The sequence below is a fragment of the Ictidomys tridecemlineatus genome, chromosome 4, assembly GCF_052094955.1.
Source record: "Ictidomys tridecemlineatus isolate mIctTri1 chromosome 4, mIctTri1.hap1, whole genome shotgun sequence".
NCBI lineage: Eukaryota > Metazoa > Chordata > Mammalia > Rodentia > Sciuridae > Ictidomys > Ictidomys tridecemlineatus.
The window spans coordinates 30,876,145-30,898,215 of NC_135480.1; the positions used below are offsets into that span (position 1 = coordinate 30,876,145).

The 22,071-nt window shown below is 47.1% G+C and overlaps 1 protein-coding gene across 7 annotated transcripts in view; it reads right to left on the reverse strand.

Annotated features, from left to right (window-relative positions):
* Positions 1-3,403: 3,403 nt before the first annotated feature.
* Positions 3,404-22,071, reverse strand: part of Kiaa1549l (KIAA1549 like) — a 256,249-nt gene continuing 237,581 nt past the window's right edge. For all 7 annotated transcript variants that reach the window (XM_078046259.1, XM_078046263.1, XM_078046262.1 and 4 more), the window contains 4 exons: positions 16,063-16,160; positions 13,602-13,750; positions 11,405-11,556; positions 3,404-6,616 (listed from right to left, as the gene is read on the reverse strand). In XM_078046259.1, the coding sequence (XP_077902385.1) occupies positions 6,335-6,616; positions 11,405-11,556; positions 13,602-13,750; positions 16,063-16,160 (681 nt within the window). In that variant the 3' untranslated portion in view covers positions 3,404-6,334. The remainder of the gene's footprint in view (positions 6,617-11,404; positions 11,557-13,601; positions 13,751-16,062; positions 16,161-22,071) is intronic.

A 22,071-nucleotide genomic window follows, 5' to 3' on the forward strand; every position in this document is an offset into this window, starting at 1 on the left:
GGGATGGCTTCTGGAACCACCAGGGGTCCTCCAGGCCTGCCCCTGCTCTTCAGCACCCCCAAGCAGGTCCCGTTGTGGGGCTGGGGTGTGAAAGAGATGCCACCTCACCATCTGGAGGAGGTAGAAGGAGAAGCAGGCAGGTGTGGGGTATGAAAGCCTTTGTCATTTTATTTTACAATAAAAAATTCTAACAGCATATGAACACTCTGTTCCCGGCAGAGGCAAAGGACGTACAAAGTTAATTAGAAAGCAAAGCATTAAAATAACAACAGCTACATTCAAAGCTTCTGCTCAGTACTTTGCCCAATGTGTCTAACGTGATTGGAAAGAATCACGGTCTGGGCTTTTCACCCAGAGTGAAAGCACACATACACGTACTTACACGAACTTACACATCCTCCAACTCCACACGGGGCTGGCTTTTGTGAGCAATTCCAAGCTTAGGAATTTCTTTATTTTTCCTTAAGTCTTGTCATGGAACTCATGATAATAAAACTCCATTCAGTGGTTGGAGGAGCTGAACTATTTTGCTAGATAAAACTGAACTGTGAAGCTAATACTTTAGTGGGAATTCCTTCAAATATATTTCTCAAACCATTTTCAGATACTTTTTTTTTTAGGGCTGAACTCAGAGGCACTCAATCACTGAGCCACATCCCCAGCCCTATTTTGTATTTTATTTAAATCAGGATCTCACTGAGTTGCTTAGCTCCTCACTGTTGCTGAGGCTGGCTTTGAACTCGTGATTCTCCTGACTCAGTCTCGTGAGCCACCGGGATTACAGGCATGAGCCACCATGCCCAGACATTTTTCAGATACATTATTCTATGGGTTCCTCACAACCAGCACGGGAGGTAGGAAGTACAGATGTTATACCCTTTTGATAGATGAGGAATTAAAGACAAATTCAAAGTGAGTTGCTTGAAGTCTAGAATATTTACATCTCTTTAAAATTCCCAGTCCATTGATACTCCTCTGATTCTCTTGGGTACAATTTTTTTTTCTCCACTCAAATTGTGTAGGGGGGTGGAGGTGAGTTTAGACAGAAGGAAAAGTTGAGGAAAAGTAAGGCGAGCCCAGGGTTAATTTATGTAAAATACATCAATGGCCTCCCTCCATGATTTACAAAAGTCTGTAACCAAGGTCAGAGAATGAAAATAATCAATATCTAGATTTTATTGTATAATGGCTCTCACTAAAGTATGGGTCTGACCTTTGGAGACAAATTCTGCCTCACTAAAGATTTCTTTATCTTTAAAACCTGCAGAACCAAAGTGACTCAATATCTCCTAAGAGAATTTGTTTCTGGCACAATTATATTTCCTAAATATTCCTTCTCAGAAACACCCTACATTTTAGTATTTATCAATCAGCATTTTTTTCCCTCTGTGGTGCTGGGGATTGAACCCAGGGCCTTGTGCATGCAAGGCAAGCACTCTACCATCTGAGCTATATCCCCAGCCCACAATGGTCTAGCATTCTGTAACAGTTCACCTAAGAAATCAAGAGACCTTTCAATTCTCAGGACACTAACTTATTATATCCGGAAGGTCAGAGCCACTATAATATCAGTTTCACTTGAAACCAATTTTGTTTCAAAAGACTCTATTGAGAGGCTCATTGGTTTTCTCATCCATGCAAGTGTGTGGCCATGAGCCACGTTAATAGCACCTGAGCTAAGATCATGCAATTCAATTTTACAAGTATTTATTGTCTGCTGAGCAAGACATTGTGCTAACTGGGCCTTGGTCAGAAATCCCTTCTTAGGCCCAGCAGCAGTATTCAGTAACTGGTGTTGGGGTCAGAGCGGCCAGGGCAGTTCAGGCCAGTCTACTAGGGTCCCAAGTGGATGTACTCTCACCTGATAGGCAAGTGAGAATGCTCTTTCTCTCTTTGGCAGCATCCATAGGGATTGCCCTCTGAATACTGCCTTCTCTGTAGCATTCTAGCAGGACTGGCCATTTCCATTTCCCTTAGAAGATCCTGCCCAGTCATACTCCTTCCTTTGGGTACTAATCCTCCCCACCTCTAAACTCCCCTTGAAAGGGTCAACCCAGGAAGCCATGCTTGTATGACAGGACCTGGACTCTCAGTCATGGCTGATTGGATAGGCAGGCACCTGACCCCAAGGAGGCTCACCCAGAGCCAGATGAACTGGGCCAATCAGATTCTTCAGAATTTACCTTCGAGGCCACAGAGATGCTAGTCAGAGGGGTGGGCTCTGGGAAGGAAGAAAAGGCCAAGTAGTGTGGGTCCTGGGGTGGGTTCGTTAGCTACATATTTGCTAATGAGTATGCCACGGGAAGCACGAGATCCGAGCAGATGTGCAGAGAGAAACGGATGAGCTCCATGAGGAGAGACCCTGAAGGAGCAAGAGCGCGTGCGCCAGGGCGGCTGCCTCCATCCCTTGCTGCCAGGGAGCTGCGTTTAGTTTCTGTGAAATGTTCCTGAATTCTTTCAGTCAACGTCCACATTGTGCGAGTGTAAATGGGTTTCTCGTCCCTGCAAAATTCCTTGACCAGAATACCTCTGAGGTTGGACTGAAGGGCAGAATTTAACTTCCAACACATAGACCCCACTCAGTCCCTATTCCAAGTCAAATTATTATCCTTCTTTAAAGTCTTTAGCTGTATTTTGTGGGGGAACTCCAAATTATTTTCTGGTGTGTGGTAGGAGGAATTTAGGGTTAAGTTCAGATTCCTGTCATCAAACTTTAAAAATTGCATTCATTGAACTTTGAGCACCTGTGTGCTACGTAGAAAAAAAAAAAGAAGCTCATTTATATGTAATCAGTATTAATCGGTATTTAAATTTTTGATACACTTCTCCAATTTCTGCCTTAAAGTTAGAAAAGCATTTCTTCCAGAAGGTATTTAGATTCCTCACCTTTCTTTTCTACAGGCTCTCTCTCAGAAGAGCTTTTTTCTTTTTTTTTTTTAAATCATATATCAAATGATTTCATTTCTTCCATCAAGATTATTCAGAAACTACATGCCCTTTTGCTGGATTCTTAAAATAACAAACGCACAAGATAACTTCTTCCCGGTCTAGAGAATTGATTCTTATATAATCCACCCTTGAAGAGGCAGCTCTTCCCCACAGGTAACAGTTGCTGTCTTGTTATTGCACATGCCTCAGATCACAGGTGCCAGGCCACACAATAGACCTCTGTGTTCCTGCACCTCTGGATGGCCTCCCCAGATGCAGAGCACAGCATCTGCTATCTCACAATGACAAGCTGTCAGTGCTCTCCTGCCTGTGCCAAGATAAGAATTCACACACCCCGTCCCCACCCCAGTTCTGAACAAGAATGGAGGACACCATTTCCTGGATAGGACTCTCTGGGGGAAAGCCAAAATGCATGTCTTTTTCATGAATGCAGAAAAACTTGCATCAAAACCAGTGCTGAGAAAATGTTTATTAGGCCCCAAAGGTATTGTCCTCTGTATCCAAAGAACTGTATCCAAAGTTCCTGACATACTCCACCATATGTTGCCTTGGCAAGAACATTAAGAAGTCCCTCATAGGACCCTTGTCTATTTTTGAAACTTGCAGGCACAAAGGAATGTGTCGCCGATGTGTGCAGGCAGCATGGAAGATGGAGAGCAAGTTGGATGGTGAATCCTCCAGGCCAGTTCCTCCACCCGTCCAGACTTCCTCCTCCAAGTCATGGAGGTCGTTATGGCTTCTGCGTCTGCCTGGAGGATCACGATGAACAGGGAGGTCACTGCTGCCTCCTCTGAGCTCTCACGGAATCCTATTTTTACCTCCATGAGGCACTTTTAACTAACTGTCTTTTCTCAGAGTCACCTGGCCAGGCACCTGTCATCTCCATAAGGTTAAGAGACTCTTCAGAGAAGGGACCACATCTTAGTCTCAGAAAACCACCCAATGACTCTGCTTCCCCATTGGTGGGAAAACATGAACAGATTTCTTTTCAATGTAAGTTTTTCCTTTCAAAGATTTTTTCTTGAACCCATGACATCTGATTTAAGTGAGTGTCTGATATAGCACACTATATTTGAAGTTTTCTCAAGCGTTTCAAGTGGGGACCACCTAGTTCTGCAAAGACTGTGATATCTAGAGCTTCATCCCCTTAGCCATCTGGAGTCACACCACTGCAAACTATAGATTTATGGTCTGTGTGTCACTGGAACATCCAAAGCTCAGACACTGTCTTTTGAAACATGTACATATATTTCAATGACACTCAGGTCTTGAAATTTCATTTTTGCATACAGTATTTCCAGGCATTTACCAAGCAGACAAAGTACTGGGTTAATATCATTGCACTGATGAAATATTGATATTATTGATAAAGCAGGACAATGTAGCTGATTTTATCAGACTCATACCATTTGCATGAAAAGGTTGAGTTTCTTTGGCTCTTTGTTCATTCAAGTGCATTGGATGCCTATTTGGATAGCCTTAGGCATCGTGTGAATCTGTCAGTAAAATCTCGCACTGTCCACAGTGTTCTGCAAGCTGACTTAGGTTTTGGACTACAACAACTGGCCATTGGTAGAAATATACCATATATACAACGTGGAAATTACAAAAATACATTTTATTTATAGCTGATTTCTTTTTAAGTAACAAAAAACTAACACTATGAAAGATCTACCAGCATACTAAAAGGACACTACCTAATATCATCCGAACAAGAGTCTTGTTTGGGGAATTCCATGACACATCATCTCTAAACAAGGGCTATTTGCCATGGGGAAATAAAAACAGCTTCTTGGAAAAGCCTGTGCTTTGACAGCTTGAATCTCCCATTCAAATATGGTTTTGTTCCTACTCTTCCTCGACTTTTCTATTTTCACTTGCTTCTTTCAGTAAAGACCAAAGAAACTCATGAGGACAATGGGAAGGTGGGCTCAGAAGGGAATGGGCAAGCTGAAGCTGATGGATCATGGGTAAAGGCAGGACAGGACCTCGTTCTCCAACAGACACCAAGCAAGCCCCCAACACCATACGTGGCTCCCAAAGTCAGGCAGGGAGCCTAGTGCCCCCGGTCCCTCTGTGACCCACAGTCAGTAGCTGTGTTGCTTGCATGACAGGTAATCAGTGGTTGGCACCCAGTGCTGTGGGCGAAGTCTTCCACCCAGAGGTCTGGAGATCAACATCTCCATGCCAGGGAGGATGACACGGAACGTCCTGGTCACAAGGTAGGACCCCTGTCACTTCAGCAAGTGTCTTCCTACATCCATCAGCTATGGAGAACTGGTGAACTCCACACACTTTGTAAAAAGTTATTTATGTTGAAACTCCTATCAACAGATTTCCTATATTTGGAAGCTTCTATAAACAGAGGCCGCGGCCTGGGACGACTGTGAGGTTATGACTCGAGTTTCTAACAGGAATCAGTGACTATTTCCTTTTGCACCATTCGGCAGCACATGCTGGTCATCGCTGTTGAAGAGATAAGATTTTCTTGGAAAAGTCAATGCATCTATTATCCCCCCCAAAGACAGAAGCTCTGTTCTTGTGCCACCTTCAAAGCCGGCAAAAGAAAACCCTCCACAAATAATGTTTTTCTTTTGTAGGACCCTAAAAGCTCTTGGCACTGATTCTCTCTTTCCATTAGATCCCAACTTGGAGGGTACTCTATTTCCAAAATGACAACACCTTTTAAAAACTCTGTCAACACGAATCCACCCTTCCTGCTCATCTTCTCTCTTTCCCCACCTTGAATTCACAGGGAAGAAAGAGATCACGGCTATTTATAGGCATAGCCACTGGTACTGATTTTCATCCAATTCACTTGACTTTGAATCTGAGCCTTTAAAAGCAAAGGGACTCAAGTTTCTTGGCTGGAGTCGGTGTCTCCCTTACAGGCTAGAGATGACGTTAGTGATCATGGTCGTGGCTGAGTGAGAGAGTACAGGTTGGTGCTTAATTCACACTCCTACATTGCCTTTAACACGGAAAGAGTTAACATGCAGAGGTCACCGAAGATAGAGCTGGGTTCTCCCCCTTCTGGTGATTTATTAAAATGTAGCATTGGACAGGAATCTGTACATTAGCTAGTGCCTCTTGTGACTAAGGCTCCTTAGAGAAATAGACCCTAAGGATGATTCAAACACTCGGCCTAACAGAGTATCACTCACATGGTCCCAAGCAGGGACGTCTTGACCCACCGTCAGTTGCACAAACCAAGAATCCAGGCGTTCACGAACGTCCTCTGTTTCTCAGAAGCCCCCCTGTTCACCTTTGCTGAGGGTGAGATTCACCCATTGTCCATGTCTCAAGTCCCCACACATTGGGTGTGAGTGACCCAAAGCCTGCTTCCTTGGAGTCTAGAAGTGCAGAGTCCCACGGGGCCAAGGCATTAGACCTGGAACTCAAACATGTCCGTCTGCTTCTTGGCCAGCTTGGCCACCTCCTCGCGGATGGCCTTCACCAGGGCCGCGGTGGAGATGTTGGTCAGCGGGGTGTCAGGCGGGTCGTTCTCTGCCAGGCTCTGCTGCGAGGCCGCTGCGGAGGCCACGGGGGCCTGCTCCAGGCTGGGGTGCAGGTTGGTGGGCTGGCTGTACTGGCGGGGAAGCCTGGAGGGCGAGCTCTGCTGATACCGGGACCGGGGGTAGGCCTCGATGTACCCGGGGAGGGGGACCTGTGGAGGACGTTGGGAGAGAAGAGAAGGGCCTGGGGTTAGGAGGGAGCTCAAGTCACAGGACACGCCGGGCACTGGAAGCAGGAGGGGACTGAGGACAAAGAAAGGGGTTTAAAAGAAAACAGAAAATGGAAGCCAAGTTCCACTGTCCGGATACAAGATCTAGAGTGCGTTTAGAAAACAGGTCATTTGGACTCACTGAATATGCTGGTTGGATGAATTAAATAGGTGTTTTAAATCTTGCTGAAAACATTAGGACTACATCTGAGTCTCTGTCTGAACCTCCCGGTTTCCTTATTAATTTAAGTATAATCCAGTCACTAGAACTATTGCTTGGGAGTGCAGGGGTTCCTTCTCTATAATAGCTACAAATCCTGGAACCCTGTGCCAAGGGATCTCCACACATTATCTCATTTAATTCTCAGCAGCAGCCCAGGAGGTGGGTACTGTTATCCTTATTTAACAGGTGAGAATACCGAAGCAAAGTGTGCCCCCAGTTTAAAGTGGCAAAAGCCAGAAAGCCGCTGGGGCATGCTTTGCACAGCCGCATCTGGCTCCAAGGGCTGGGAATTAAACCCTGCACTATGGTGTCTAGGATCCAGGATATGATCTAGTTTCCTGAAAAAAAAAATGTTCTCTTTTCATTTAATAATGAAAGACACCATTGTTCTATACTTAAATACATGGAAACTCTTAGGAATAAGGACAAGGCAAGGACATGGAATTCAGAAGTGACTCTTCCACAGAAAGGGTGCCACAGTTGGAGATGTTGTTCTAGGCTAGTCCACAGAGAGCTTCATGTTCCATAATGCTGGCTGGGTCACTGCAGAATGAGTGACACTGCTGCCACAGCATAGGGTGCTGTGGGGAAGGGGGCATGTGTGGGCGGCTCTCTGGGAAAGGCCACAGGGGGCAGTGTACTTCCAGGAAGACGGAACAGGGAAAAGCAAGTTCAAAGGCATGGGGGTGAGGAGGGGTGCAGGGAGGTCAATGACCCCCAGGGAGGTGCAGGTCCAAAAGCCACTGAATGCCGGACCATGACGTTGAGCTTCCCTGGTGCTTCTGCCTATTTTCTGTATCACACTTCTGAGGAACACAACCCGTTCCCATTCGAAACAGACACGCTCCTCTGGGCGCTGGGTGAAGATGGAGGCGGATGGCTGCCTCAGTCTGTTTGGCTGTTATAACAAAATCTCACAAACAGAAGTGTCTAGAAACCACAGAAACTTATTTCTCACAGTTCTGAAGGCTGGAAAGTCCAAGAGCTAGGCACTGGCAGATTCCATGTCTGGAGAGGGCTGCTTCCTGGGACATAGACAAAGGATCTTTGCACTTTCATGTGGCAGAGGGTGAGGGCTCTCTCTTATAATCCCCTCCGCATGGGCTCCACCCTTGTGATCTCATCACCTCCTGTGTCGCCCCTTTGTCACCTTGGGGTGATAGGATTCTACTTTTCAATTCGAAGAAGAGGACACAGACTTTCAGACCATAGCAAAGGGGTTGGGTGATGAATCGGAAATTTTGGATGAGGGAATATATGGTGGGAAAGCAGCGCCCTCTCTTCCCTGCTGGAAGTTCTGATGACCCCTACCAAGAACGCCCGCTTCTAAGACGCACAGCTGACCCTGGCATGGGAACCACTGCTGGGTGTCAGGCAGAGGGGGAGTCTGTGCTTTGGGAAGGACACTCTGGGGAGGATCCGCTGGGGGTGATGCGTTCTGAGGCTACCCGGTGGTCCAGGATGCAAGCAGGGTAAGAAGTCACTGGATCGATATCCTAAGTTTGCGTTTGGGGCTTTCACTTCGCCCCGAGACCTAACAAAGAAATACAGAGGAGGAAATAGGTGGCAATGGCGGGTCTCTTTATGTAGCACTTGTAGGTTTCTCTACCTCGTAGAGGAAAACCAGAGTTGGACTGTCAGAGTCCTTGGGCCACAAGAGCTGGGAATGCACAGGTGGCCAGGAACCAAGGCCAGGGCACGGGGAGCACATTTCAGACCTCAGCTCACATTTCCTTGCTCTTGGGGACCTTTACCAGGCTGACATTAGCCCAGGCCCCTATTAGGTGTTTCCTGCAGTTTCTCTACTGTGACAGTCATCTCTCCTGATGCCATTGCCTGTCACAGGTCATCAACTTTGTGAAGGCAGGACGTGGCCTCGCTTACTCACTGCTGCACCCTAGTGGTCATAATTTGCAAGCAAACAGCAGCGAGTCCCCTGAAGCCTGGGCTTAATCACTGAAGGATGACCAGCAGGTGTCAAGTGGTGGAGAGGGAAGTGGCCACATCCCCTCGTCCTCATTTTAAATTCAGCTGACTGCACATGCTGGTATGGAAAGAGTCAATTCCGACTCTTGAGACCCCCTTCTCTGTGGCATCAAGACTTGGTGGCTGGGACAGGCAAGGGACACCTGAGTCTACTGGGGTGGTCTTAGTAATATCCAGAAGCAGGGAAGATGATAGAATATACAGGCTGGTGCTTTTGGGCTGCTTTTCCCTCTCGCACTGGTGTGGAGGGTGTGATCAACCCTCCCCCAAGGGACTATCTTTCTTAAGCTGACAACTGGTCCCTCTGAGCTTCCTGCATAATTTCTCACGTGCTCTCAATCCTGTCCTGCCCAGCTTGCTCCAAGCCCTGGACACACCTCCCTGCTTTGCAGGTGGTAACTGGGCTCCAAGAAAGACCATTTAGGCTGCAGCATCATCTTCTCTCCATTAGAAGCAACTGGTAGGAAATTCATTCTCTTTCACACTGAGGGGGATGAGCCCAGAACGATCCAGTCATTCTGTCAGGAAGGTCAGGCTTCCATTTACTGGGCTCCATTTCCTTCAACTCTAAGGAACATCTAAGGAACATCTAAGGAACTCTAAGCGTCCGAACATAGCTACAAGCCTAGCTAAGTTCTCATTTGAAAGTGTCTTGAGAGCAAGGTCAAGGATTTGGAAAATACTTCCTTTTACCAATTCTCTCAGAGCACCCAGTGTTAACACTGCACACGGCCAGTGAGCTGTCAAAGCTGTGGGCTTACTGCCGGTTTGCATAACTTAGACATGTGTGTACCTACTTTCTGAAGGTATTACATTATTTTGTAGACTTTTAAGACGATTTTATGGAGTCAAATAAGCTCTGAACCAAACAAATCGTAGCCAGTGATGTCAGAAAAGCAGAGAATGAAAAAAGAACAGGGGTGGGGGGGCAAGCCCCCTAACAACCAAAATAGATGCTATAAAGTTCCACAGTAAGATTCACAGACGTAGCAGCAGGAACTCCCTCTAGATCTTCTCTTAGAGCTTATTTACTCCAACTTTATAAACAATTATAATGAGCTCAGACATGCTTCATTTGCAGAGAACAGCACATGAGGAAAAATACATTCAAGAATCTGTATTACTGGAAGTGGGGACATTGACACCAATATAAAGTGCCAGCTGGGAGCAAGATCAGGCAAAGAACCATACTGAGCCACGGCAATGACCCCCCAAATTGGAGTAGTTTGGAGGTACTTGACTTAGGGGCAATAATCCTACCAACCACTGGAGCTCATCCTACAAAGGTTCTCTTGGTGTAGTGAGGCCAAACGATGCTGAATGGTTCACAGAAGACAAACGACATTATGTCACATCCTCTTTTAAAGAAGGGGAAAGAATAGGATTCATTTCAGAAATATGCAAGATGGCATACAGTTTTCAATGTTTTGGAAATCGAAGAAGTCAGCTTTGATCAACAGGAACGCGAATGCATGTAGGTGCTGTTCATTTAAATATCATACCACTGGAGGGAGGATAGACACTAATGCTGAGTTGGAGCTGTAGGAGGAGAGTCTGGACTCCAGGGAGAAGGTGAGCCAGACCCTGGTGTCAGGGTGTTTCCTAACTCTAGGATTAACTCCAGATGCTGAGACCAACCTAAAATGACCTAGAGCACCAGGGAACCACCAGGCTCAGCCTGCCTTTCTCATCCACAGTAAGCAGTGTCACCCAGGGACTAGATGACCCACCCCAAAGGCCACCACTAGGCTTTTTTCCCCCTCATAGAAGCCCCCTTGCAGGTAACCCAGAAGGCAGGTTTGGGCTTGGATACCAGGTAGGTACAGACTGCGCCATATACTCTTACTCGTAAAGAAGGAAGAAACCAAAGGATCAGGACAAGCCAGTCCCTGGCTGGAAGTCAGGCAGGAAGTCTTAGGATGTATATACAAGGTAATTTCAGTCTTGGGTTTCCAATGCTTCATTTGCTGGCCTTGGATCTAAAATTTTATCAATTCTGACAGCTAAAAGAAACAGGTTTAATGACTACTTTGGAGTCATACAGGTGCAGGTATAAATTCTGACATGGGCACCTTACTCACTGTGTAGGTGTTAGACAAGTCGCACCACCTGACTGGGCCTCAGTTTCCTCATCTGCCAAATGGGAGTCATCATGGGACCAATGATACCTACCTGATAGGATTTTTTGTGAAGATTAAATAAGATTCTATACATATGACATCTAACATGGTGTCTGGCACATAGAAAATACTCAACCCATGGTAGCTATTATTATAAAAATTCACTTGATTAGGGTCTCTTGCTAGGAGGTAGAATCTGTGGTGGAAACAGGTCTCAAGTTCCTCTGCCAAAGGGCACCCTGTCTTACCTCACTGTGTCTGTTAAGTGACTGGCTTGGCCATCTGGTTAGTGTGTTGGGGAGTGCTGTGATAACCCAACTCTGGGGCTCAGGCTTTTACTCCAGCATCTCCTGAAAGTGTGCCAGATGGTGAATTTTATGAGGGCATTAGCAGAGGTCTCACCGAATCGGCCCACTGGCTTGGGAGCTCATTCTCTCCTGCGTAGGACATCCAGGCTGGGCTCCTGTAGGACGAGGGAGGCGTGGGGATGAAGTAGCCAGTGAAGCCGGGTCTGTTGGCAGCTGGGATGGCGAACACTGCCGGCACCGTGTTACCTGGCGTGGAAGAGGTGGGGGAAGAGCAGATCAGGAGAGGCTGGATTCTGGGATCCAGTGCCGCCCAGAGCCTACCATAAGGCCAGTTTCACAGGACGCCTGGCTGTCAGCTGGGCTTGAGGTCTTGTTAGATCAGATCTGATTGAGTGGCACTTGTTCTGGGCTGTGATGCTGGTGCAGCTCTATCTAAGCTACAGTGATCCCCAGCTGTGATGGCCGAGGCTCCAGGGAATGTAGTAACAGGGCAGAGGAGAGGGAACCAGGCCTTCCTTCTTTGTAGAACCCGGCTCCTTTTTAATATTTTATTTAGAGACACTGTGCAGAGCAACAGGGGGGTGCCATGCTCAGGGAACCTGGGCTAGAGGCCAAATAGGGGCTAAATCCAGCTGTGCTCTTTTGCCAGGTGTGGGGTCTGCACTCTCCTGGGGGAAGGACAGACTTTTGCTGGGCTCTGGACTTTTCCCACCATCCCATCCCCTGAAGAGGGAGTGGTAGGCCCAGCTGGCAGCCATGGGGCCTACCTCTGCTCAGACTGGAGGAAGCTGGGGAGCCAGGGGGGACTCTGGCATGGGTCCTAGCTAGAGAATGAGAGGAAAACGTTCTGGAGATAGGGTTCAGGGAAAGTAGGAAACCTCCTGCAAGACAACCCTGGTCACCTGCAGTAGGGGAGGGCAACCTCTCCTGTAACTGACAGGCTCTCTAAGCTTTAACGGCCAAACTCCCCCACTGAGCCCCTACAACTCCCTCATCCCCATCCCAACACCTGACCTGCTGGAAAGAGGAAATGACACCCCAGTGTCGGTGATTTCCTCCCAGGAGGATGCATGTTTGGGATTTATGTTGTTGTTGTTGTTGTTATCTGTTGGTTTTGTATGAGGAATTGAACCCAGGGGTGCTTAACCGCTGAGCCACATTCCCCCAACCCTTTTTAAAAATATTTTATTTAGAGACAGAATCTTGCTAAGTTGCTGAGGATGGCTTTGAACTCAGGATCCTCCTGCCTCAGCCTCCCCAGAGGCTGGGAGAATGCATGTTTCTAAAGGTCCAAGAAAAAGAATTGAAAGGAATGGACTTCACCGGTGGAATTCCTGAACGCTGTGAAGGCTTTACTAAATGTTGTCGAATGGGTGTTTGCAGTTTCAATCTAAAAGGTATGGTTTAGAATGAATTAAAACATTAACTACGTCATGTACACACCTTGATGTTCCATTTGGACTTTGCTTGTCATAGTGAAAAACTGGAAACAACACTTAATGTCCACCAAGAGGGAAAGGCTGGATTGTGGCGTATCATACACAGAACATCATATGGCAATTTAAATGAATAAGCTAGTTAGTATGTAGGTAGCAGTCTGGAGAAATCTTGCAAACAATGTTGAATCAAGAAAACAAAAATGCAAAAGGAAATGTATAGCATATCACTTATGTAAAATTAAAGTGCATGACATGAATACATACTGTTATATAGACATGTATTTGGCAAAAGATTAAAACCCACTACTTATGGTCTGCAAATACCTTGGGGAAAGGGAATTAAGAAGGGGGTGGATAGCTGTAAGCATAAATCAAATTTACTTTTTTCCTTTCTTCCTTCTCCTTCAATACTGGGGATTGGACCTAGGTGTGTTCTATCACTGAGCTGCATCCACAGCCCTTTTTAGTTTTCGTGGCAGGATTTTGCTAAGTTCCTGAGACTGACCTCCAACTTGTGAGTCTCCTGCCTCAGCGTCCCCAGGTAACAGGGATCCCAGGTGTGCACCACTGAGCCCAGCTGTAATGCTTTAAACGAAACCCCTCACAGAACTGGAAAAATGTCAACATACACCCTGATTTCAAAACTTGGTGTTTTGTACAGTTTCAGATCTTTTAAGAAATAAAATCAGTAGCTCTTCTAGTCAGGATTGTGAAGTCATGAGGGGACTCAGAAATGTGGAAGCTCTGGTTCCCGAGGGGGGCAGGTGGAGGGCGGAGTAGATTTGGGGGGCCAGGATGGGGAGGGGCTCTGCAGTAGGGACCAGGGCCCTGAGCTTTCCTCCTCCTGCTCACCTGAGTAATTTAAAGCAGACTGATCCAACTGTGTCACGGACACGGGACCTCTGGACACCTGTGCAAACGAGGCGCTGTCCTGCAGCTGGGCTGGCTCAGGACCTGCGGACTCGGCCATTCGGGTCTTGCTGCCGATGTCTGAGGTGGACCTGGGTAGGGCAGAGGGCTCTGTTAGCATGGTCCCCAGACCTCAGGGGGCAGGGGGCAGCATCCCTAATACCTTTGGTAGGAGGCCATGACCTCCAAGCCCCACGGGGGTGGAGTCCTGGGGACTAGATTTGTAGGAGAAGCTCAGACTTGTAGGAGCCGTAGGGTGACCAGAGCCGGAGTACCTTTTACATGTTCAAGGTCAGTTCTTCTCTAATGGTGGCTCTTGTGCCTCTGGGCAGGAGAACATTTAATTTCCGGAAAAGAAGCAAAGCAATTAGCACTGGGTGTTAGCTGGGGTTGGTCAACTTAGGAGGTGATGACATCATTGGCAGCCAATGAGAAGGCTCCATCTAGAATGTGGGGGCGGAAAGGGGGCTTCCCTTCACCGACACTAGCACAGGTGACCAGGTTGGTGACTGCAGGGTCACATTTGCTACTACGGCAGGAAGTGGGAAGCCCAAGACACTGGGAAGTTCAGGTTGCTCTCAGGAGCAAGGAAACAGCACTTTGTGAACTTTATGAAGAAAAGAACCTCCCCTCTATTTTTTGGTCCCACAGACAACCAGAGAATCAGGTCCACTTAACACATCTTATTTCAGTAGGCAAATAAGAGTGGCAGCCCGGTGGGGGGATACAGACGTCCCTCCAGCTACAGAAGGTGCATCCCCAAGGCGACTTTCCTCATCAGCAACCTGTCACCGAAGGGACTTTGGGCTCCTCTACAGTTAAATGGGAAGGAGGAAGAGGTGCCTACAGCCGGTGGCAGGCTGCCAGCCCACAGGGCCACCCGTGCAGACAGAGGAGTGGCTGTCACAGTAAGAGCAGAGAGGAGCCACTGCAGGGAGAAGGCAGGAGGCAGCTCTGGGTTCGCCTCTTCTCTAAGCCTGTTTCCTCTTTGTAAAATGAAAGGGGTGGACAACTCCGCCTTGAATGTTCTTCCTGACCTAATTCTCTGGGTTTCTGGCCGCCTGACGTTAGGCAAGGATGGCAAATGGTGCAAAAGGGTGAGGGAGGAGACGGTGGTGGAAAGAAGGACGAAGAAACAGACGTTGGCCATGGCACAGATGGTGACGTCAAGGCCCTCCAACCCAGAGCTCTGGGGATAACAGAGAAGCCCCCTCCTGTTCCCCAGGAGGGTTCGATGTGGGGGTTGCAATGATCTGATATCCAGCAGGGTGGGTGGTGGTGGCTCAGACCTCCCTCCGGCCTCCCTCCCTCCCCTGGGCTCCCACATGCTGTTCCAGACTTCTGCTACTGTTTCCAAAGCCCCATCCTAGGAAAATTACTGGGTTCTATTGCATACACTCTTCTGAGACCCCCTTCTGGGAATTCCAGAGCTTTTGAAATCATGTAGGCCATTACAGGGGCCAGAGAGGCAAGGCAACTTGCCTGGGGATACACAGCATATTCGTGGTAGATCAGGGACTGGAACCCTGCTCAGCTGCTCCCCAGCCCACCCTGGTCTCCATTGGCCCCCAGGGGTGGCATCTATACAGCTCCACATTCTTAAACCACTGGAACTGAGTCGGGATCTTTTTTGGGTGCCACTCCTATCTTCTTCAGTATTTTCAGAACCTAGGCCTGTGGTCCATAGATGAGTGTTACTAGTGTGTTGGCGAGGAGGCTGGGGAGGGAAGATGTGGCCCATGGGTACCCCCCAGGGCAGAACTCTGGACAGCAGGATTATCCCAACCTTTCCTAGTACTCATGGCTTTTATATTTCTTGTCCATATTTATTAAAAATGAGTGTTTCTTATATCATTATAGAGCAGAGAAAAGGTTTAACACATGCCCCATATGATCCGAGTTCTTGTGTGTTCAGCTCCTTCCTCTTAGACATCAGGAGTTGGGGGTGGGTGACCAGAGGCACTCCTCCCTGGACACCACACTTAAATAGCAGAGCCGCCGCTGAGTGTCCAGTGTGGCTGCAGGAGGCATTCAGACTTGCAGCAGCCACTGTGGCAGCCATGTTGGAGTCATTTTTTAGACGTTCAAGGTCAGGGTCTGGGCATTCAAGGTGTGGGGCAGTTGACTTTGTGTGTGTGTGTGTGTGTGTGTGTGTGTGTGTGTGTGTGTGTGTGTGTCTGACTGTAGATGAGCAAGGATTTCTATTCAGGATATTTAGCAAGTCCTGAGAGTTGGTCCACCCACCCTCCCCGGGCCCCACTTGGAGTGCCACAGATACACAGGTGTCTGAACAGGTGGGTGCCTTGAAGGCGCAGAACAGGAAAGACATTTCCTGGTGCTGCTGTCCACAGACCACACCTTCCCAAATATTCCAAACCAAGCAAAGAAAGGAGCGTCGTGTTACCGCCTGAGAGAAGCAACAGCCACGGGGCCAGTCCGGGGAGGTACAGGTGGAGGGGGAGAGCCCATGACCATCTCAGGAAGCTGGGAAAACCTGTAGGCCTGTGGAAGAGACACAAACGGAGCGAGATCCGTTAAAACCCAGGGTCAGCCTGCACGCAGGGCCCTCCTATGTAAGGAGGAAGTGAGGCTCCAAGGGCCTGACATTCCTTCCTCCCTGAACGCCTTGCCCTACCTCTCCTGCCTCATCTCTCACCACCCTCTCCTTGCTCGGGCCACTGTCTTTAAGAGCCCTTCAGTGTTCCTAGAACATAGCCAAGCTCTCAGCTCAGGGCTACCTTAGCCAAGCTCCTTCCTGCCTTGGGCTTTGCTCCCTGCTGTTCCTTCTCCTGGGGATGCTCATCTCTCAGTTCTGCCCCTGGAGAAGGTCTTTCATTTTGGCAAAGACCGCTTTTTGGTATTGTAATGTTGCTTGGTTATTTATTGCCTGACACTGGCTCGACTGTAACCTAAAGGCTGTAAGGGCAAGGGCTTTGCTGTCAGTAACATCCTCGTGCCTGGAACAGTGCCTGGTAGACAGCAGGCAGTAAGTACTGGATGAATGAATGTGATTGACTTTCTCATGAAAGGCAGGTTTAGCAAAGGAAAAGCAATGGTTTGGAGGTCAGGAGGGATGTGTGGAGGTTCTGATAACTAGATTTTATTAGATCCATCTCTAGGCAAATCAGGTGAACTTCTCTGGACTCCTGTGTCCTCTTCGGAAGTGGAGACATTGATGCTCTACCCAGAGGGCAACTAAGAAGACAGGCAAGTGAGCATTTGTGCAAGGATTTTGCAATCTATAAAGTGCTATTCAAGGATAAGGGATTGAAACTCTTACCAAAGTAATGACTTTCATCCAAATTTGAGGGGATAAAAGACAGATAGGTAGAGATGGACAGAATCAGAAAGAGTCAGGCCGCCGCTTCCTTTAGCAAGAGAAAAATATAGAAAAGCTCTCTGGGAAGACAAAGCTTAAGTAGTGCTTCTCATCCATGTCTTTCTTCAGGCATCTTGCCTACCACAGCTCTCCAAAGAACAGGATGACAGGACTTGAAACCTGAAAGCATCAGCATCAAAAGCTGCAGCCCTGGGAATCCACAGCAGGATTCTTTAAGCTGAATGAGGTCTTTCCCCCTCCAGCATTATGGCAGTCTACCCACCTGGAAGGGCCACGCCAGGCAGAAGCAATGAGGCTCTGGGCAACGTGTACTTTTAAATGCACTGTGAAAACTGCAAGCTGTGAGGAACGTCTTCAACAATACCTCCTCTGTCTACCTCCTCCCCCAAACACCTCAGCAAACTAAAACAAAACCAGGAGCTGAAACCAGAGGTGGAGATAGAAAGTAGAAAGCAAATATAAAAGGGGAGATTACCCAGACGATAAATGCCACTCTGATAATCGATTAAGAGATGAAGCCTTGGAACAGGGGAAGGTCAAGGCAGCTCAACTGGGGACACTTTGGCAAGTGTCTTGGTACTTTGGCAAGTAGAAGCGATCGTAAGTCCTTTCTGAAGTTGTCTCAAAGTAGGTTCTCAGGATTAGTACAGATTAAGATGAAGCAAAGAGGAGGTCATAATCCAAGACCATAAAACAAACCAGGAGAGAAAATATGAAAGACTGTAGGGAAAAAAAATACCCAGATGTACAGGGCCTGAAGTTTCCAGATACAAAACAAGAAATAAAAATGTAAGATATGTTTTAAACAAATAATTGATCAGAGAGATGCTATCAGGAAAAACCCAGCATACATGAAAAACAATTTTTAGCTGGGTACAGTGGCACACGCCTGTAATCCCAGCAGCTCAGGAGGCTGAGGCAGGAGGATCATAAGTTCAAAGCCAGCCTTAGCAACTTAGTCAGCTCTCAAGAAACTCGGCAAGACCCTATCTCTAAATAAAATATAAAAAAAGGGCTGGGGGTGTGGCTTGGTGGTTAAGGCCCCTGGGTTCAATCCCCAGTACAAAAAGCAAAAACAAAAACACCTCCAAACCTTTCAGAAGTGATTATTGAGATAAAATATTCAATGTAGGGGAATTAAATAATAGATTAACATGGCTGAAGAGAGAATTAACAAATCTGAAAATAGGATTGTGGAAATTACTAAAAATTAAGCACAAAGAGACAGAGATAGAGAATATAAAAGATACAGAGGATAGAATGAACAGATCTAAGATGCAAATAGTTAAAGTCCTGAAGGACAAAAGTGTGGGACTGAAGGACAGGCAATATTTGAAAAACCCATGGCTCAGAATTTTCCAGAATTGATTAAATAAGTAAGTTATCACTTTTAGGAAGCACAATTATATCTCAAGCAGCATAAGCAAATTCAAACAGAACATACATCTGACTACATTATAGTGAAGTGGTAGAATACCAAAGGCCAAGAGAAAATCTTAACAGTAGACAGAGAGAAAAGGCATCCCACCCACAAAGAGATGGCAACAAGGTTGACAGATACCTTCTCATTTGCTCTCAGAAGACATGAAAGGCACAAGCGCTCAGAGAAAATCATTGTCGACCTTGAAGTGTATCAGCAATACCAACTTTTCAGTAGAAGAACAAAAGACAACAGCTGCCCAGATCTGGAAGCACTGACTGAATCAATATGGAGAACTATATTACTGAGCTGCATTTCCCTTTTTTTTTTTGAGAATCAGTCAGCTATGTATGCAAAGGCTGTTATCTGGGGAACTGTATCTTGCCTCTCCACTAGACAGACGTGTCCATCTCCTCAGGGTACCCCTTCATTACCAAAGCGCCTCGAACCTGGTGGTGCTAAGTTACTGTTTTCTGAGTGCTGCTGAGTGAACCACGAATAAGGAGATCCAGGCTCTCATCTTGATTTAGCCATTCACCTTCTAAGAAAAGGTCACTCCTTCTCTCTACACCTCGTCTCTCTGTTGTTTCGTTTTGTTTTCCTTATGAAATAGGTATTGGCCTCGCTCATGGTCTCCCAAACCTATCTTCAGTCGCAAAACCATCCTGAAAGACCCTGATACAGAATGAAAGCAGAGCTTTTCTGGCTGCTGTTGGGAGGAAGTTCCCTGGTGAATCTGACCCTTCACTTATTTTCATTGTGCTCCCTGTGGGCGTCCCTGAACCCTAAAGTCACACAGACAGTTTCAAAAGCATTCTTCTGGATGCCCTTCAAGTTCTACAAGTTCCGTAATATTATCAATAAACTGACAAGTGAGGTGCTCCTTTCCCGAAATAGAGAAAGGGGCTCCCATCCCCTCTCCTCTCTTCTGGCCTCGCTGTGCTGCTCAGCAGGGGAGGCAGACAACCTATTTTTATCCCTGGTTCTTGGAAGGTTTATTCTGCAATCAACATGATTTCCCAGCCAAGAAAAAGCTTCCTCTGCCTGTCTGTCCTAGAGCAGATTAAAAGTTCTGAACCTCTGACTAGCACCAAGGGAAGGCTCTCCCAGGGAGATTTTTGCAGGAGGAAAGCAGGACACCAGAATGTCACCTTGAGGCTGTATCCTTGGACCCTTGGAGCAGCCTGGTGGGGGGTTGGGAACATAAAAACCAGAGATGCAGCCCATGCCACGTGCTCACAGCCCGGGGAATCCTCTTTATTGGGTCTTCCTACCCCCCCACCCCCACCCCCGTGTGCAGGCTCCCTGTGGTTCAAGTCCTCTCTCCTCTGCACTCGGGCTTCCTTCCTCAGGTACTTGGAATCTAGCTTCTATTGGCTGCTTTGGGACCAGGACCCCACTGGAAGCCATTACTCAAAACGATTGCCAGGTTCCAAATTCTCTGTTCCGTGACAGTGGCTGCTCAAGGACACCATCTTTTGGGATCCTTGCCTCTGACCAGGATAAAGACCAGACTCAGGTTGGAAGGCAGTCTTTGGGAATGGGTCTTCAAGGATGTAGGTGTCTGGGTGTGACTAGAATCCAGCAATCGAAGGAAGGAAGGTGAGCAGTCTGTTCAAAGTCCCAGGCCTGACTATGCTGGAGTAGAGGGTGACAGGAGTGGATCAGAACCATGTTCTCTAGTGATCTCAATGGAGAGGGAGCCCAGGCAAGACCCACTGTGTCCTCCTTGTGAATGTGCATCCACCCAGGAGGAGGGGTCTGTAGACAGAAACTTCAAGGGACGCACTTCAGGGGTGAGGCTGAAGGGCAGCCTGCCATTGAAGGAACAAGCGAAGGGATTTTGGGCTTTTGGTGGATGAAGGTAGACCCACAGGCCAAAGCCAACCCACCTTCATGAGAAGCAGTATTAGTCAGCTTTCTGTTACTATAACAAATACCTGAGATAATCAACTTATAAAAAGAAAAGGTTATTTTGGCTCACAGTTTTGGGGATTTTGGTCTATAATCAGCCCTGGTGCTTTAGGCCTATGGTAGCACATCATGACAGAATAAATGCTCACCTCATGACAGGAATTGAAAGAGAAGAAGACTGGGATCCCTCCATACCCTTCAAGGTCATACCTCCAGCAACTTAAAGACCTCCCATTAGGCCCCACCTCTTAAAGGTACCACCACCTCCCAATAGCACCATGTATGGGCACCAAACTATTAACACATGGGCCACATTCAAACTATAGTAGAAGCCCTTGTTTGATGCCAGTAAGCTAGCCCCAGGTTGGAGTGGAAGCTCCAGTCTTTCCATAGCCAGTGGCTACACTAGGCTTCATAGCAGTGTGCTGATCCCAAGTGTGCTGCTCCAGGCAGAATAACATCCACCTTGTTCAAATCCAGCTACAAGGAACTCCATATCCTGGTACAGGGGTAGAATCTTCTAGAAAAACAGTTCTTATTTAATTGAAAGCAGGGACTTGGTAATTAAAGTCTTAACACCAAGGTGGAGAAAACAAACCAACCCAGTGCTTACCTTGACAGCGACCCAAGAGCTACTGATGGAGCATTATCTGAGGTTTCTGAGGCCTCAGGGGTCAAAGAAGGTCCAAGTTGGGAAGAGAACAGGAGACACTGAGACCTCTTACCTTGACAGATGGGGATATGGAAGCTCAGAGAGGTCAACTGATCTGTTCAAAATCGTGCTGCCAGTTAAGGGGGCTGTCTTGAAAGTCTGAGCTCAGGGTTCAGTGAGGCAAAGGCCGTGGATTTTGGTATCAGACACATCTGAGACTGAATCTTGACTTTGGTCCTTTCCAGCTACTCGGTTTCAAGCAACTTAACTTCCTGTACCCGTTTTCTTTCTTTTTAAAAAACAGACTTTTTTAGTTATAGGTGGACATAATACCTTTTTATTTTATTTTGATGCTGAGGATCAAACCCAGGGCCTCACACATGCGAGACAAGTGCTCTACCGCTGAGCCCCAGCCCCACCCGCTGTGCCTGCTTTCTTATTAGCCGAAGTAATAGCATCGTATCTGGATTTCAAAGTTGTTTAAAAGAATGGATTTATATCTTTTTTTAAAAAAATATATTTATTTTTTAGTTGTAGTTGGACACAATGCCTTTATTTTCTTTATTTATTTTATTGGTTGTTTGTTGGATTTATATCTTAATGCCATATTTAGAACACACTGGGTACTCAATACAAGCTATCCCCTTCTTTCTGAGACAGAAAATTATTCTGATAAAATTAAGATTTCATTTTTTTTCTTCCATGGTTCTTCAATTCTAGGAGCCTTTCTCTGTTCCAAACAACTGGGACATCCCACCTTTCTGCCCCAGGGAGGGAAGATCATAGCAAAATGAAGTTGGCCAAGGGTCGATTCTCACCGGAGCCCACAAGTCAAACCTGCTAAACGGAGAGAACCTAGGATTTTGACTCTCAAGAACTTAAGTCCTAAACCACTCAGGGCTTAAGATGGATGCCATAAAAGGAGATCTGGAAGAAGTGAGGGACATTCGGACTATTCTGCCCCTGTGTTTGGGAAACACCCTCCAGATAGGAAGAAGAGGAGAGTTGGGGGGTGGGACACAGAGCTAAGGGTCTGGAAAAGTGGCTGTGTCCTGCCTCACACCCCAAGGAAGAGGTAGAGGAGAGA